We start from the raw sequence: 19,244 nt of genomic DNA, 5'->3' as shown, positions 1-19,244 counted from the left end.
TTCTCTCCAGGAGATTTACTCACATCTAGTGAAGAGTACTAATTTAAAACTTTGCTACATTTGTTGCATTTGTAAATATGAACAATTTGGTGAACACTGAGTTCAAGGCAATGCCTAAAAGCCTTGCCACATTCAGTACATTTATAAGGCTCTCTCCAGTATGGATTATCTGATGACTGGTGAGGGGTGAGCCTCGAGTAAAGGCTTTGCCACACTCATGGCATTTGTAAGGTTTCTCTCCAGGACGAATTCTTTGGTGAATCCTGAGGTCAGACCATTGTCTAAAAGCCTTGCCACATTCAATACATTTGTATGGCTTTTCTCCAGTATGAATTTTCTCATGAAGTCAAAGGTGTAAATCCCTGCTAAAAGCCTTGCCACACTCATTACATTTGTTAATGTATATTTGTTAATGTATATTACTTTTGTAAGACTTCTGAGTCTACTATAAAACATGCAATATTCAGTGCATCTAACAGCACTAATTTGCTTTTAAATTATTCAGCTAAATTAGCAGCATTTTTCCAACCCTGTGAGTAGACTCACAGAGTTTATATATACAAGGATGCCTGCTCTATTTCTATAAAACGTACTACTAGAAGTCCTAGCCGTAACAGATAGCCGCCCCTGCAAAAAGAGGAAGAGAGATAAAAGGTATTCAAATATAAAAAAGCAAAAGCAAAATTACCTCTGTTCACAGCCAGCATGATATTATATGTAGAAAATCCTGTGTATTACACACACATACACAGACACAAAACATATAACTGCTAGAACTGAAGAATGAATCTAGAAAAATTGCAAGAGAGAAAACCAACATGCAAAAATCAATTGTGTTGCTACACATTATCCATGAACAATCCAAAAAGGCAATTGAGACAACATTTCCATTTACAATAGCATCAAAACGGATAAAATAATTAAGCTTAAATTTAGCCTAGGAGGAAAGATTTGTACACTCTTACTAAAAACACTGCTGAAGAAATTTGGGGAGAAGACACAAATAAATGCAAAGATATTCCAAGTTCATGTATTGGAATACTTAGTATTGCCAAGATGTCAATACTCTTCAAAGCAATCAACAGGTTCAATACAATCCCTAATAAAATCTTTTGATGAAGTACATGATCCTACCCTAAGATTCATATGGAATCTCAAGGAACACTGCATAGCAACAACTTAACAAGAACCACGTTGAAGGTCTCACACTTCCTTATTTCAAATTTATTAAAAGCTAAAGTAATCAAAACAGTGTAGTACTGGCATAAAGAAAGACAGAGACCAGCGAAATGGAATACAGATGCCAGAAATTTTTCTGTATATAGTAAATGATGTTCCACCAGGGTATTAAGAGCACTCAGTGGAGGAAAGGCAGTCTGTTCAATGAAAGATCTGAAAAAACTGGATATCCACATGAAAAAAAAAATGTAGTTGGTTCATTATTTTACATCATACACAAAAATTAGCTCAAAATGGATCAGACACCTAAACTCATGAGTCATAAAACTGTAAAATTCCCAGAGGGAGTAGTCAAGATGGTGGAGAAGTAGGGGGACCGGGATTTCCCTCCTCCCTCAAACACAGTTGTATTGAAGTCAGAACACTTAGAACACCCAGGAAATCAGTCGGTGGAGTGACAGAATAATCTCCACAGGTGGACTGAGACACTCAGCAGGACAGAGGTGTGTGTTTGCGAATCGGGATAGACAAAGCTGTGGGCAGTATAGGCAGGGGAGGGGAGGGGACGCCTTCTGTAGAGAGACAAAAGGAAGAGAAAGAGAGACTGTGGAAGTGTGAGATTGTACTTGGACAAGAGAAAAATCTCCCCGCACGAGGGGCAGGAGAACCAAAAGTTGGGAGAAACCAGTTTCTATTTTGCAAACAGCCTTAAAGCTAAAGTTGAGAGTTTTCAGGCATGCACGACTTTCTCTGGACCAGAGCTGCTGCTGTGAGCGCCTGGGATGAAGGGCAGCCGGCTCAAGGTGCAGCAGGGATTTTGGGAGAACACTGGGAGAGAGAAGTCCCTTCCCTCGAGTACTGTGGGAAGAGGGTTTATTGCCCCCAAGGACAAAAGACCCTGCCAGTGTCAGCCACTGGCCCTTTGTCGGCTGCGCAGAGTGGCTCTGCCTTAAAACCAGATCTGTGGGGTGCTGGATTCTTTAAGACATTGGGTTTTCAATCCCAGCACAGCACCCAAGAGGCACGGGAAACTGTGAAGCAGGACAGGCAGACCATCTACTTTACTCTGTGAGGGCTCTTTTGGGATTTTCAACTGTGTTTTACCCATTTCCATATTACTGGCACCTGGCAGGTAGTAGGTCCTCCATGGATATAAACATAAGACAGTAATAATGCGCATGTGGTGGGGGGGGGAGAATGCATTCTTCCTAGCATGGAATATTTTAGTGCTCACATTTCATTAATTTCCCATTGGAATAAATATAACATATAACTTGTATAGAAAGTAACGTTATTTTTGTGCCCCATTACATCAAATTCATGAAAAACAAAACCACTGAACAGTGTGGTTTGAGACACCTGGTCCAGGGAGGAGAGACTGGGGTGTTATCATTTATCCCCCTATCACTAACACGGTGAGGCTTCAGGGAACAGGACAGAGCCCCCAGTGGAGGCAGGACCTGCTTACACCAAACCCCGCCCCTCCGTCGTGGCTGGTAACTGCTTATCTACTGGAATGAGACTGACATTGAACAAGCAAGATGGACTCTCCTCCAGACCAGCAAAGCCATCAGTCCCAGGCACTGACAGACAACTGGCCTGTGGTTTTGTATATTAGTCTGTTTATTTTTTGAGTTTTTAATTATTTTTTTCTCTTTTTTTTCCTTCTCTTCTCTTCTCTCTTCTTTTTCTTTCTACTGTCCTCTTTTTTTCTCCCTTTGGATTCAGGTTCACAGTTTCTGATCTGCTTTTATATATATATATATATATATATATATATATATATATATATACACACACATATACATATACATATATATACATATACATATATATACACAAACACACACACATACACATACACACATACATACATACATACATATATAGTCTTTTGTTCCCTTTCTTTCTCTGTTCTGGTTGTTTGATGAGGTATTTTTATTCTATTCTCTTTCACCTTTTCTATATCTCCTTCTTTACTTTCTTCTCTCTCTCTCTGGATTAAGTCTTATATTTTCTTTGATTCTCTGCCTGGTCTTTTTTTTCTCACCCCTTTGATTTCTCTCTCTGTACAGGATAAGGTTCCCCCCCCCTTTCCCCCCTTTTTTTCCAAATCAAAGCATACCTAGTGGAAGGTCCAAACAATCCACCACTATGAGCAGTGGGATTGAACAGCCAAAGCTGCAACAACAGAGTGCACACAACACACTCTAAAAACACTTCCTGAAGTGCCAGATTCTGGACAGTGTATGACCCCTTTTTATATTTATTTTTAAATTTAAAAAAGTTTTTAAAGGTTTATTTATCTTTGAGAGGGAGAGACAGAGCATGAGCAGAGGAGGGGCAGAGAGAGAGGGAGACACAGACTCCAAAGCAGGCTCCAGGCTTTGAGCTGTGAGCACAGAGCCCGACACAGGGCTCGAACCCACAAACCATGAGATCATGACCTGAGCCAAAGTCGCTTAACCAACTGAGCCACCCAGGCGCCCCATGACCCCTTTTTAATATAGTAGTACTTGCAGGTGCAGGACACACAAGCTATTAAAACACATAAAAGACAAAAACCTAGCCAAAATGATGAAATGGAAGAATTATCCTCAAAACAAACTCCAGGAAGAAATGACAGCAAAATAATTGCTCAAAACAGATTTAACAATTTATCTGAACAAGAATTTAGAATAGTCATAAGACTAATAGCTGGGCTTGAAAAGAGCATAGAAGTCAGCAGAGAATCTATTGCTGCAGAGATCAAAGACTTAAGAAATAGTCATGATGAATTAAGAAATGCTTTAAATGAGATGCAAAAGAAGATACAGTGACAGCAAGGATGGAAGAAGCAGAGGAGAGAATAGGTGAGATAGAAGATAAAATTATGGAAAATGATGAAGCTGAGAAAAAGAGGGAAAAGAAATTACTAGACCACGAGGGGAGAATTAGAGACCTAAGTGATTCAATGAAACAAAATAATATCTGTATCATAGGAGTTCCAGAACGAAGAGAGAGAGAGTGAGGGGCAGAAAGTTTATTTGAACAAATTATAGCTGAGACCTTCCCTAATCTTTGGAAGGAAATGGACATCCAAGTCCAGGAGGCACAGAGAATGCCACTGAAAATCAACAAAAGCAAGCCAACAACACAACATATCATAGTGAAACTGGCAAAATACAAAGAGAAAGTTCTGAAAGCAGGCAGGGACAAATGGGCCTTAACCTACAAGGGTAGACACAGAAGGGTAGTAGTAGACCTGTCCACTGGGACTTGGCAGGCCAGAAGGGAGTGGCAGGAAATATTCAATGTGCTGAATAGGAAAAACATGCAGCCAAGAATCCTTTACTTTGCTAGGCTGTCATTCAGAAGAGAAGAGATAAAGGCTTTCCCAGACAAACAAAAACTAAAGGAGTTCATGACCACTAAACCAGCCCTACAGGAGATCCTAAAGGAGACTCTGTGAGTGAAAAGCAGCAGAGACTACAAAGACCAGAGCCATCATCACAAGCACGAAACACATAGATAACACAATGAAACTAAATCCATATATTTCAATAATCACTCTAAATATAAATGCACTAAATACCCCAATCAAAAGACACAGGGTATCAGAATGGATAAAAAAAAACAACAACAAAAAAAACAATATCCACCTATATGCTGCCTACAAGAGACTCATTTTAGACCTGAGGATACCTGCAGATTGAAAGTGAGGGGATGGAGAACCATCTATCATGCTAATGGATGTCAAAAGAAAGCCAGAGTTGCCATACTTATAACAGACAAACTAGATTTTAAAACAAAGACTGTAACAAGAGATGAAAAAGGCATTATATCATCACTGAGAGATCTATCCATCAAGAAGAGCTAACAATTGTAATTATTTATGCCCCCAACCTGAGGGCCCTCAAATATATAAATCAAACACAAACATAAATAAATGTATAAATACTAAAACTGTGATTGTAGGGGACTTTAATACTCCACTGTGCTGCAATGGACAGATCACCTAGGCAGAAAATCAATAAGGAAACAACGGCTCTGAATGACACACTGGACCAGATGGACTTAACATATATATTCAGAACTTTTCATCCAAAAGCAGCAGAATACATACTCTTCTCAAGGGTACATGTAACATTCTCTAAAAACAGATCACATATTGGGTGAAAAAAAGCCTTCATCAAGTACAGAACAGTCCTCAACAAGTATAAAAGGACTGAGATCATACCATAAATATTTTTCAGATCATATGAAACTTGAACTCAAAAACAAGTAAAAAATTGAAAAGCCCCCATATATATGGAGGTTAAAAAACATCCTAATAAAAGAAGAACAGATTGACCAGGAAATTAAAGAAGAGATTTTTTTAAATATAGAAACAAAATATATATATATAGAAGTAAAAGAAAATGAATGCATGACAATCCAAACACTTTGGGATGCAAAGGCCATCCTAAAGGAAAATACACTGCAATCCAGGTCTATCTCAAGATGCAAGAAAGGTCGCAAATACAGAACCTAACCTTACACCTAAAGGAACTAGAAAGACAGCAGCAAAAATAAAAAAGCCCAAAGCCAGCAGAAGAAATGAAATAAAAAAGATTAGAGCAGAAATAAATAATATAGAATCCAAAAAATTAGGAGAGGGGATCAATGAATCTAAGAGCTGATTTTTTGAAAGAATAAACAAAATTGATAAACCCTTGGCCAGACTTCTCAAAAAGAAAAGAGAGAGAACCCCAATAAATAAAATCATAAATGAAAGAGTAGAGATTACAACCAACATCACAGAAATACAATTACTAGAGAATACTATAAAAAATTATATGCCTGGGGCGCCTGGGTGGCTCAGTCGGTTGAGCGTCCAACTTCAGCTCAGGTCACGATCTCATGGTTCGTGAGTTCGAGCCCCGCGTCAGGCTCTGGGCTGACGGCTCAGAGCCTGGAGCCTGCTTCTGATTCTGTGTCTCCCTCTCTCTCTGCCCCTCCCCCATTCATGCTCTGTCTCTCTCTGTCTCAAAAATAAATAAACATTAAAAAAAAATTAAAAAAAAATTATATGCCCAAAACTGGACAATCTGGAAGAAATGGACAAATTCCTAGACACTCACAAGCTACCAAAACACAAAAGGGAAGAAATAGAAAATGTGAACAGATCCATAACAGGCAAAGACAATGAATCAGCTATCAAAACTCTAACAAATAAGAGTCCTGGGCCAGAAGGCTTCCCAGGAGGAATTCTACCAGACATTTAAAAAGAGTTAATACCTATGCTTCTCAAGCTGTTCCAAAATATAAAAATGGAAGGAAAGCTTCCAGACTCACTCTATGAAGCCAACATTACCTTGATCCTCAAACCAAAGACCCCACTAAAAAGGAGAATTACAGGCCACTATCCCTGATCAACATGGATGCAAAAATCCTCAACAAGATACTAGCAAATTGAATTCAACAGTACATTAAAAGAATTATTCACCATGATCAAGTGGGATTCCTTCCTGGGATGCAAGCCTGGTTCAATATTCACAAATCAATCAGTGTGATACATCATATTAATAGAAGAAAGGATAAGAACGATATGATCCAGTCTATAGATGCAGAAAAAGCATTTGACAAAATACAGCATCCTTTCTTAATAAAAAGCCTCAATAAATTTGGGATAGAAGGAACATACCTTAACATCATAAAAACTATATATGAAAGGCCCGCAACTAGTATCAATCTCAGGAAAAATTGAGAGCTTTCCCCCTGGGATCAGGAATACAACAGGGATGTCCACTCTCACCACTGTTGTTTAACACAGTGTTGGAAGTCCCAGCATCAGCAATCAGACAACATAATGAAATAAAAGGCATCCAAATTACCAAAGAAGTCAAACGTTCCCTCTTCACGGATGACATGACACTCTACATGGAAAACCCAAACACTCCACCAAAAAACTGCTACAATTGATACATTAAATCAGCAAAGTACCAGGATATAAATCAATGTACAGAAATTGGTTGCACTTCTCTACACCAATAATGAAGCAACAGAAAGGGATATCAAGGCATTGATTCCATTTATAATTGCACCAAGAAATATAAAGTATCTAGGAATAAACTTAACCAAAGAGATAAAATATCTGTATGCTGAAAACCATAGAAAGCTCATGAAAGAAACTGAAGAAGACACAAAGAAATATAAAAACATCCCAGGCTCACGGATCAGAAAGAACAAATATTGTCAAAATGTCTATACTACCCAAAGCAAGCTTCACATTCAATGCAAACCCTATCAAAACAGGACCAGCATTCTTCACAGAGATAGACAAAAAAAGACCTAAAATTTGTACAGAACCACAAAAGACCCCAAGTAAGCAAAGTAATGTTGAAAAAGACATCAAAGCCAGAGGCATCACAATCCTGGATTTTAGTCTATCTTACAAAGCTGTAATCATCAAGACAGTATGGTATTGGCATAAAAACAGACACACAGACCAATGGAATACAAGAGAGAACCCAGAAATTGACCCACAAAAGTATGGCCAACCAATCTTCGACAAAGCAGGAAAGAGTATCCAATGGAAAAACGACAGTCTCTGTAGCAAATGGTGCTGGGAGAACTAGACAGAAACATGCAGAAGAATGAAACTGGACCACTTTCCTATACCATACACAAAAATAAATTAAAAATGGATGAAAGACCTAACTGTGAGACAGGAAACCATTAACATCCTACAGGAGAAAACAGGCAACCTCTTTGACCTCAGCTGCAGCAACTTCTTACTTGACATGTCTCCTAAGACAAGGGAAATAAAAACAAAGATAAGCCACTGGGACCTCAACAAGATAAAAAGTGTCTGCAAAGCAAAAGAAAACAATCCACAAAACAAAAAGGCAACCGAAAGAATGGGAGAAATTTGCAAATGTCATACTGGATAATGGGCTAGTATAAGAAATCTATAAAGAACTTACCAAACACCTGAAAAACAAATAATCTAGTGAAGAAATGGGCAGAAGAGATGTACAGATAGTTTTCCAAAGACACCCTCCCATGTCCGGAGTCCGCTTATATTCTCTGCCTCATGGTCCCTTTCCTCCCTCTTCAAAGCCAGCAAGACAGCATCTTCAATCTTGTTTACCTCTGTCATCACTCCACCAACCTTTACATGAGTAACTCTACCTGCATTCTTCTTATAAAGACCCTCGGGACCATATCGCATTTACCAGATCATCCAGCATAATCGCCCACCTCATGATCTTCACCAGAGCACATCTGCAGACTCCCTTACAACATTACAGTAACAGTCCCATGTGATAGGCACGAGGACATGGCCATACTTTGGAATGAGGGTGTTATCCAGCCTACCACAACCATGATGTCTTCTGCAAGTAGCTACACTATTTTATCTTTTCTCTCTTTACTTTTGTTTGCATCTCTTCCCTTACTTCACTGACTAGAACTTATAAAAACATGTCAAATATCAGTGGTGATAGTGGACATCCTTATCATGATCTCAGTCTCTGGGGAAAAACATCCCATCTTTCACCAGTAAGTATGAAGTTTGCTGTAAGATTTTCACAGGTGTTCTTTACTGAGTTGAGGAAATTTTCCTTTCTTCCTAGCTTTCTGAAAGTTTACAGCACTGAATTATATCAAATGCTTTTCTGTATCAATTGATAGGATCCTGTGGTTTTTCTTGTCCAGCCTATTAACATGATGGCTTATATTGACTGGAATTTGAAACTGCCTTCTGTCCCTCAAATAAATCTATCTAGTCATAGTGTACAATTCTGTGTATTGCTGACTTCTGTTAATATTTTGCTAAGAATTTTTGCACCTTCATTTGGGATTTGCTTGGTAGTTATCTTCCCCACCCGTACCCCACCCTTAATGTTTATGTGTGGTTTTGGAATTATGCTAATACCGGCCTCATACATTTAGTTGGGAAAAGCATTCACTCTTCTATTTTTTGAAATAAATTGTGGAGAATTTCTGTTAATTCTTTGTAGGTTTGACAGAATTGCCTAGTGTTGCTGTTGTGACTTTGTTGTACTAGTATTTATTAGGTAGAGTTCTAGATGTCAGATGGTGAGCCATGGTTCAACAGATTATAAGGGAAAGTAGAGAAGTTTATTACTCACAGATCGTGGGGGAGCTCTTCTGCACACCTATGGGGGTTGTGTGAGAAGATTAAGGCAGGGTGCAGGCAGAGATCCTAGGGCAGGACCAAGGGCGCATGCCTTTATTAGGGTCCCTCAAAGGAATGCTTTGAGGTTCTGAGCTCAGGCTGCATAGGTCAATTCAAACCAAACAGAGCACGGTTTTGGCAAGCTTCTGGAGGTTGGTGGGGAGGGTCTTGTCTACAGGGCACAAGGGGAAGACCTTAGGAGATGGGGAAGAATTCGGGGTCCCTCCTTTCCATTTCTTTTCTGAATGGGAAGGTTTATTGAGTTTTTTTGTATTCCACTATATGTTAGGAATGAGGACTCTACATAAGGGTCTCAACCAAGAGGAATTTCATGAGACTGTTACAAGACCCTCATGTGTGACCATAGTCACATTTGGGTAGAGTTTTGTTTTTCTTTTGGGATAAAAGTATTTTGTGTGAAATACAAAGAAGGTACAAATGATTTCTGATAGAAGTTGTGCTATCATACATTTTAATATTTCCAATTAATTATCACCCTCTTGTGAGAGTATATGTCTCTGCTCTTTGATATCAACTTGGCCACTTGACTTAGGCAACCCTTCCTTCTTGTTGAGGGGATTATACTTTCTTCCCAATTAATAGACAGCTTGACCAATGTGAGCAGATTGACACATTTTAATTGTAAATGGAAACTTTAAAACCTTTGTTTGGTTCTTCTAACCCTCTCTTCTCCCTGGTGCAAGAATGGTTATGTCCCACATAGACTTAAGTTCTACTGTGAATCCCAGACTCAATGACAGAACGAAGGAAGGGTGAATAATGATAGATGTGATAGGAGGAAGAAATAAATGTTTGTTCTTATAAACCCATGAGAATTCAAGGATACTTGCAGAAAAGCTTCTGCAAAACTGACTAGTTCTTTCAGTCACTAGGTATTGATTTTGTCTACTTGTACTATTATGGAGAGAAGCCTGAGAGGCCCTTCCCTAGGCAGTAGTTGTAAATTCACACTGTAAATTACTATCACCCCGGCCCCACACAGTATGCATCATAACAAAGTAGCCACCATTCCTGCTTTTCCCTAGCCATTTTCAGAACTTGAGAAGTCTACTCTGCTCTGAGAAAGTATCTTTATGTAATAAACATTCTGTGAACACTTAATTGTAGGCAGTCATCATTCTTTACATCCAAACATCCTGTTCCAGTGGAGTAAGCCTAAGTGCAACTAGCAAAAAATGTCTTAGAGGGTAAATATGTGAGATTTCTAGTCATCAAAAGATTCCCATTGTGTATGTCCATTCTTGACAGTAAACTCATGAAGATTTATATTTTCAAATTATTTCCCTGAGCACTCCAGCACAAAATATAGATTGTGTTACCTTTATCCTTACCTCTGAAATACTCTTTTAGTTCCTAATACTATTCATATGCCTATGACTTTTATATTTTCATTTATTGTAAAGGTACAACACACGGGTCTCATTTCAGCACAAAAGGCATGTAGAAATATAATCATACAGTGTATATTCATGAATGGGAAGGCAGGTTGTAGGGGGTGAGTTTGAAATTGCATTGCTATGGTATTTTCATTAGAGCTAAAAAAATCATCTGGGATATACTATTGAGTGCATAACTCTCAAATTCAACTTATGAATATTTATTTCCAAAACTGTAGGTTTGAATCTAACATGGAAAAGAATTGTTATGGATCACATTCAACCTAGAGAGCCCAAGGATGTATTATTAGTATTCATTATGAAATGCCCCAATGAGTTGGGATGCACTTGGGCTAAGAGAAGGCACATGATTCATTCAGCATTACACAAAAGCTTTCACTCACTAAGCAACACAGGGTATCCTAAATACAATAGTATCAAAATGGAATTTCAGTGGCCAATTTTGAATCTTTCACAAGCACACTACCTTTAGGTTTTTGTTTTGTTTTTTCAGAGAGAGCATGAATAGGTGAGACGGGCAGAGAGAGACGATTTTAAGCAGGTCCCACATTCAGCAGAGAGCCTAACAATGCGGTTTATCCCACAACCCTGAGCCGAAATCCAGCCGAATTCTCAACATACTGACCCACCCAGGCGCCCCTACTTTGCTTCTTTTGATTAAAATCTCCTCTAGAACTTTCTCTTCAGTTTCCAAACATGAGACTCATTTTTACTCATCCATGATACACAATAGCTATCACCTTTCAAAAGAGGGAAGACCATCATTCTCCATCCATTTTTTCTACCACACATGCCATCCCTAGTAACCTATCATTCTCATGTGAAAATCTCATTCTCTCAGTGTGCCAACCTACTGTTTCATGATCATCTGACAGAGAATCCTTCCCTGTAATAAAATCAGCAAAGCCTCTCAATCATACCAACGAATCTAGAAAAGGGGCTGTGACCACAGAAAACATGGCAATTTAGATAACAGTTTTACATCTATTTCCGGCCACTCCTCATGCTCTCAAATTTATACTAAAACTTATGTTAAAATTAGCATCCTAGTTCTTCCAGGGTATATACTATTACTGAACCCGACCTAATCAAACAGGCTCCTTTCACCTGACTGATCCAGGATTCTCTGAGACCACCACAGTGGACAAATGAAATGCATGTAATTAAAGTATAACATCAGAGGATTCCAAACTTAAGGTTATAAGTCATCAATAATAATCTAATCTCAAGGACAATCAAACGATTTAGAAAAAAAGTTATAGGGGTGCCTGGCTGGCTCAGTCGGAAGAGCATGTGACTCTGGATCTCAGAGTTGGGAGTTTTAGCCCCTTGATGGGTGTAGAGTGGAAAATAAAATCTTTAAAAAAGATTTAAACAGAAGATGATTAGGTCCTTCCACAGATATACTTGTCCCACTGAAACACTTCATCTCATGAATTTAAATAATTCTAATTTTCTGTGGAATTTAACATCTAAGATTGGTTAATGCTGTAAATAAACCTAGTTCCCCCCCTAGTATGAATTTTCTTACTGTAGTCCTTTCAAAGGATCGGGTAAACAAATTATCACCTTCATTACATTTGTAATGTTTCTCTCCAGTATGAAATCTTTGGTGTTTCCTGAGGTAAAGACCATGACACACTGGTATGGGTTCCATTGTATGTGAATTCTTGCAACCACAAAGTTGTACATTTATCACTGAAAGTCTGTACCTCTTAATCCCATTCAATTATTTTTATCCCCTTCCCCAAAGTTGTACAATTTATAAAGTTGATCATACTCATTACATTTGTAAGGTTTTTCTCTAGCAAGAATTATGGTCGGCAAGCTATGAGCTTTGGATAAGCCTTGCCATACATTCCATTTGTGTGCTTTCTTTCAGACATTTATATTCTGATACCAGGTGTGGTGTGAACCCTGGTTGCAAACTTTGCCACATACGTTAGTTTCATATGGTTCCTCTCCATGATGGAATCTCTGATGTTGAGTAAGGCCTGAACACTTGCTCATTTTATTTGCAAGGTTTCTTTCTCCTGAGTTCTTTGATGATCCCCAAAGCTTGAGTTTTGAATAAAAGCACTGCCACACATATCAGGTTTACACTGTTTCTTTTCACTATGTATTTTCTGAAACCTAGTAAGTTTTGCAAATTGACTAAAAGCTGTGCCACACTCATTACATTTATAAGGTTTCTCTCCAATATGGATTTTCTTATGCTGAGCAAGATGTGAATGCTCCGTAAAGGCTTTGCCACACTCATTACATCTGTTTCTCTCCAGTAGGAGTTCTCTCGTGACTCTAAAGGTCTGAATGTTTGATATAAGCCTTATTATATTTATTACATTTATAAGATTTTTCTCCTGTATGAGTTCTCTGATGTCTCCTAAGGCTTGAACTTCGGATAAAATCCTTGTCACACACATTACATTTGTGTGGTTTCTCTCCAGTATGTATTTTCTTATGTGTACTAAGGGTTGCAAAATGGGAAAAAGCTTTGGCACACTCATTACATTTGTAAGGTTTCTCACCAGCATGAGATCTCTCATGACCCCAAAGGTCTGAACGTTTGATAAAAGCCTTATCACATTTATTACATTTATAAGGTTTTTGTCCTGTATGGATTCTTCTATGTTGAGTAAGATTCGAACGCTCAGCAAAGGCTTTGCCACACTCACTACATTTGTAAGGTTTCTCCCCAGTATGAGTTCTCTCATGACACCAAAGGTCTGAACGTTTGATAAAAGCCTTATCACACTTATTACATTTATAAGGCTTTTCCCCTGTATGAATTCTCCGATGTGCCATAAGGCTCGAACTTTGGTTAAAAGCCTTGTCACACATGTTACATTTGTGTGGTTTCTCTCCAGTGTGTATTATCTGATGCCTAGTAAGGTTTGCACATTGGGTAAATGTTTTGCCACACTCGTTACATTTGTAAGGTTTCTCTCCAGTATGGATTTTCTTATGTCGAGTAAGATTTGAACGGTATGTAAAGGCTTTATCACAGTCATTACATTTGTAAGGTCTCTGTCCACAATGAATTCTCTCATGACTTATGAGGTTTGAGCTTTTGCTAAAAGTCTTCCCACAGTCATTGCATTTGTAATATTTTCCTCTAGTGTATGCTGTCTTGTATTGTGCAGGTAACAAAGGATATTTAAAAATCTTCCTAGATTTATTCCAAATGTTTTTGGAACTGGGAGGAACTCTTTGAAGTGGTGAGGCTGAGGAATCATTGCTGACAGACTTCTCAGTTGGATTACATTCATACATTTTCTCCTCACTGTGAAATCTCTGGAGTTCAGCCAGATGTGCCTGCAAACTTAATCCAATTCTATTTTCCACGCAGTTTATGTACTGGTTTCCAGAACCACTTCTGTTACCATCCCGTTTTAACAAAGTCCTTGTAAGTGGCTCATCATCCATGAAATACTGGTACGTATTATTTCTTACAGAAACACTCTGCTTTTCAGGAAGAGTAACTGAGGACTGATTAACTTGCTGGTCTTTTCTACAAGTGAGCTTTTTGTCCTGGGTCAAAGGCACTACTTTGTAATTTCTTGCATCATACTCCCACTGACTCTCTAACTCGTGCATATTTTCCCAGACTTCCTTGAGATCAAAATCCTTGATGCCATGACTTTCATTTCTCTCCAGTATTATTAAGTGGTAAAATTCTCCTTTATTAATGTTCTCTACTGGTGATAATTCCTTGACTGTAAATCCAGCAGAAGGGCTTCCTATCAAATAGAATTGGAAGGTAAATATTTTCTACTAAATTACATAATTACACACCAAAATAGCACTTTATAATGACCATAGGAAGTTTCTCAAGCATGGTCGTCAAACACTACTGTAGTATACAACATTTTAAAGTTTTCTTTTTATAAGTTTTTCCATATTAATAGTTTCTCTGATCTTAACGTCATTTTTCCAAGCATACAGTATACACTATCCATATTTTTTGGCCATATAACTGTATAATGAAATACTTCATGATTAAAGAGCTCATCTATAAACCGGCGATTTTACACTGTGCATATAGTCATAAAGATTTCTATCTTCCGTAATTCTTAATCTTTAAAAAATGTGTGTTCACCTGAACCTGATATTTCAGAATTTAGTGAATCTCCACATGTTTCATTTCTCTTACTGTGTGTTCCTTATGGAATGTAAATTGTCTTTAGTTCTCAAGGAAGAATTCTTTAGAATTCCAGAGACTATTATTTTGTGTAACTGTGATTACTCACTAACTTAACCTGCTAGAGCTACCAATTTTTAGATTGTAATATACAGGTTTCTTAAAATATCTTCTTTCTTTCATCATATTCTCATACATTATTAAACACACATTATTATTAAACACCAGATCAAGTTGCAGTCTTCAGCAACTTGTACTGTGTATGAAGAGGGGTCCTTCTGCACTGTGGGGAGGAGCATACCATGTGGAAACTTAGGTGCTTTGGTGCTCAAAACTAATATACCTGGAGATACCAGTATAGTTCTCTTAGCTCAATAAAAAATCTGAGGAAAGGCCAGGACTTGGATTCAGAAAAGCAAGAGTGAAGCCCAAGGAGTAACAGGCCATGTGGCAACCGTGCTTGTGCTTGCACATCTATGGGAACATGGTTGTGTTGTAAGTTAAACGCCTGACCTTGGTGAAAGGAACTGATTTAGCAACAGGCATAATACGGACTCATCCTGTAAGAATGTATAGTATTGGTATGAGGTGAAAGTGGAAAATATCAAAAAGGAGACAGTATGGTGTTATAGGAAGAGTGTAGACTGACATCTGTTTCAGCATTTGTTCTGAAAAGTATCAAACTGAATAGCCCATGAATTCCATTTCTAGGTACTCAAGAGAACTATTTAATATATACATGTTCCAGGAGACACATACAAGAATCATTTTTTAAAGTTTATTTACTTAGAGTAAGAGGGAGAGTGGGGGAGGGGCAGAGAGAGAGAATCCCAAACAGGCTCCACAGTGTCAGCACAGAGCCCAATGCAGAGCTCAAACTCTTGAACTGTGAGATCATGACCTGAGCCCAAATCCAGAGTCAGATGCTAAACTGACTGATCCATCCAGGTGCCACAAAATAATGTATTATTATATAAAAAGCTATGGCAAATCAATTTCATGATATTTCTGTGACTAAGGCAGTAACTTTAAAAAACCACAAAAAAAGTATGTTCTCAAGATATCATAAATTCTCACCTTAAAGAATGCCATAGATTTAGTTGAGGACAATGTGTGTTATAACAATGAGCTGTCACTCCACATGTATGGGAATGGCCAAAATCCAGAACACTAACACTGAATACTAGTGGGGATATGGAGCAGTAAGAACTCTCATTCACTCCTGGTGGGAATGCAAAATGGTACGCCACTTTGGAAGACTGTTTGCAGCTTCTTAGAGAATTAAACATACTCTTAAATATGATCTAGCAATCATACTCCTTGGTATTTACACAAATAAGTTGAAAATTTGTCGACATAAAAACCTACACACAAAATAGAAAAATCTAAAATTTTACGCAACCACCAAAGACCCCGAATGGCCAAAGCAGCCTGAGAAAGAAGAACAAAGCATCACATTCCCAATTTCAAACTCCCTGATTACAAAGCTGTGGTAATTAAAACGGTATGGTATTAGCATAAAAATAGACACATAGATCAACAGAACTGAATAGAGTGCAGAAATAAATTCACAGACATGGTCAATTAATTTACAACATAGAAGACATAACTATACAATGGGTAAAGTACAATCTCGTCAATAGATTGTTTGGGATAACTGGATAGCTACAGGCAAAAGCATGAAACTGGACCACTGTCTGATACCATACACAAAACTTAACTCAGAATGGATTAAAGACTTAAATCTAAGACCTGAAACTATAAAACTTCTAAAGAAAAGAAAGGGTCTAATGAGGTCTTTGACACAGGTCTGCAATGATTTTTTTTTTTTTTGAGTCTCGACACCAAAAGAAAAATGAACAAAAGCAAAAATAAGAGGGACTACATCAAACTAAAAAGTGTCTGCACAGCAAAGGAAACAGTTTTTCAACAAAAAGGCAACCTACTGAATGAGAGAAATATTAGCAAATCATGTATCTGATAAGGGGCTAATGGTCCAAACATAGCCAAAAAAAAGCTCAAATGATCCAATTTAAGAAATGGGCAGAATATCTGAATAGACACTTCCCAAAGACCTAGAGACGACTATCAGGACCATAAAAAGATACTCAACATCAGTCATCATCAGGGAAATGCAAGTCAAAACCACAGTGAGCTATCACTTCACACCTATTACAATGGCAGTTATCAAAGACAAGAAATAACCAGTGTTGGTGACAAGGTGGACAATTTGTGCACTGTTGGTGTGAGCCAAATTTGGTGCAGCCAGGAGAACTACTGTGTGATCCACCAATTCTGAGTATTTATCTGAAGAAAACAAAAATACTAACTTAAAAAGACAGAAGTGTTCTGATATTCACTGTAGTGCTATTTACAATAGCTGAGATACAGAAACAGTCCAAATGTCCATTGACGGGTGAAAGAATAAAGATGCATATATGCAACAAAATATTATACAGCCATAAAAAAGAACAGAATTTTGCCATTTGTGACAACATGGATGGATCCTGAAGACATTACGCTATAAGGAAGAAGTCAAAGACCAATACAGTATGATTTCTCTTGTATGTGGAGTCTAAAAAAATCAAAACAACCCCTTTTAGATACAGAGAACATATTTGTGATTGCTAAAGACAGGAAGTTGAGGACAGTGGCAGAAATGGGTGAAAGTAATTAAAACGTTAAAAAAAAAAAACAAAAGGGATGCCTGGCTGGCTCTGTCTGTAGAGCATGCAACCCTTGACCTGGGGGCTGTGAGTTCAAACCCCATGCTGGATGCAGAGATTACTTAAAATCAAAATTTGCTGCTGCCTCTTGAGTGCTTAAAGCAACCAAAACCAAAGCCAACAAAACAAAAACCACAATCCAAAATTTATCAATATGTTGACTTTGCATATACCAGGAATGCAATAAACATCTGTGGAATGATACATGTTTTTCCTATAGAAAAGCTAACTAGAGATGTCAGTAAGCTGTGCTATATTTCAACTACATCTACTTTTGGATTTTCACTTTTTGGAATTATCCACATCATGACTTCCTCCTAATTAATGCACAATAGCCCGACCCTAAGAAGCCAGGATGGCCCAGGAAAGAAAAAGATAAACTTTAGCTCTACTTTATTAGACAGATACTACATTTTGTTTGTCTCCTGAGAAGTTCTCCCAGGGAAATGAAATGGAAAGTGAACAGGTCCTGGGGTCTGCACTACAGAGGCCTCACCTCTGACCTGTATGGAATGAGAACCAAGAGGGATCAGGGAAAAGACTCCTTAGGGACAGCCATCCCAGTTCCTCTCAAACCACGGCACCAGTATGGTCAGAGGGGTCAGGTAACAGTGTTGTAGGTCATAACAGTGGGAGTTTAGACATGTACACATTTGATATATACATTTGAATAACAAAGAGAAGTGTGTGTGGGTGAGGAAGGATTTCCTTTGAAAGCTCACAAGAAATAAACTTGTATTTTTCCACAAATCGTTCCCAAACAGTATTTACTGGAGCAGCTTACTCTCTGTGCACCTGAGCTCTGACTTCTGCTCATACCCCAATACATTCCCACCCGTCTGGATGTTCCCCTATCTTCACTTCACTTTCCACAGTCCAGCGCTCTTTCCCTTCTTCCAAAATGGAGATGATATTCAGCTCAAGAAGAGATTTCCGTTTATAATGAAAAACAGAACATGATCTGCTTTGCTCTTCCAGAACACATTCCCAGCTCTTTGTTCAGCAAACAAGGACGGACATTCACCGGTGATATGTGGGTGTAGAAACATATTTCAAAACTTAGTCAACTACCTACCTAAATGCTTAATGGGTATTTTAGGTATGCAGAGATATGGTTCTCTTGCAAGAACTACTAAACCAAAAGCACAAGGGTAAGACCACAGAATCAGATATTTTCAAAAATTCGCCATAAGGTTTCCTTTTTCTCCCCAACCTCATTGTCTCTGAGCCGTATCTTTAAAGATGTCCGTGAAATTTGACTTTACTAAGAATTTTCAGGGTTTAAATTTTTTTTAATGTTTTTTATTTTTTAGAGAGACAGAGAGAGAGAGAGAGAAGGCATGGGCAGGGGAGGGGCAGAAAGACAGAGAGGGAGACACAGAATCTGAAACAGGCTCTAGGCTCTGAGCTGGCAGCACAGAACTCGATGCAGGGCTCAAACCTGGGAACAGTGAGATCATGACCTGAGCTGAAGTCACACACTTAACTGAGTGAGCCATCCAGGTGCTCCAAGAATTTAAGGGTTTTAAATCCTATTCCCAACTCCCGGATTTTTATTTAAATTCTGGTTAGTTAACATGTGTAATATTGGTTTCAGGAGCAGAATTTCGTGATTC

At 38.3% G+C, this 19,244-nt stretch overlaps 2 protein-coding genes across 3 annotated transcripts in view; one reads left to right on the top strand and one right to left on the bottom strand.

Moving 5' to 3' along the window:
- LOC124510813 (zinc finger protein 160-like) overlaps positions 1 to 19,244 on the top strand; it is a 339,108-nt gene that overhangs the window by 41,370 nt on the left and 278,494 nt on the right. The window lies entirely within an intron of this gene.
- Positions 1 to 19,244, bottom strand: part of LOC124510827 (zinc finger protein 677-like) — a 62,134-nt gene that overhangs the window by 36,908 nt on the left and 5,982 nt on the right. The window contains exon 4 of one of the 2 annotated variants that reach the window (XM_047077493.1): positions 9,873 to 14,501. The exons of the other annotated variant lie outside the window; for it this stretch is intronic. Within the exon in view, the coding sequence (XP_046933449.1) occupies positions 13,060 to 14,501 (1,442 nt within the window). The 3' untranslated portion in view covers positions 9,873 to 13,059. Of the gene's footprint in view, positions 1 to 9,872; positions 14,502 to 19,244 lie in introns of those variants that run through there. 2 annotated transcript variants of the gene reach the window in all.

The sequence above is a fragment of the Lynx rufus genome, unplaced genomic scaffold (genome assembly GCF_022079265.1).
Source record: "Lynx rufus isolate CCGP_SWC_20201006 ecotype Redwood Valley unplaced genomic scaffold, mLynRuf1.p SCAF_16, whole genome shotgun sequence".
NCBI classification, from domain to species: domain Eukaryota; kingdom Metazoa; phylum Chordata; class Mammalia; order Carnivora; family Felidae; genus Lynx; species Lynx rufus.
This window is presented reverse-complemented; position numbering and strand designations above follow the sequence as displayed.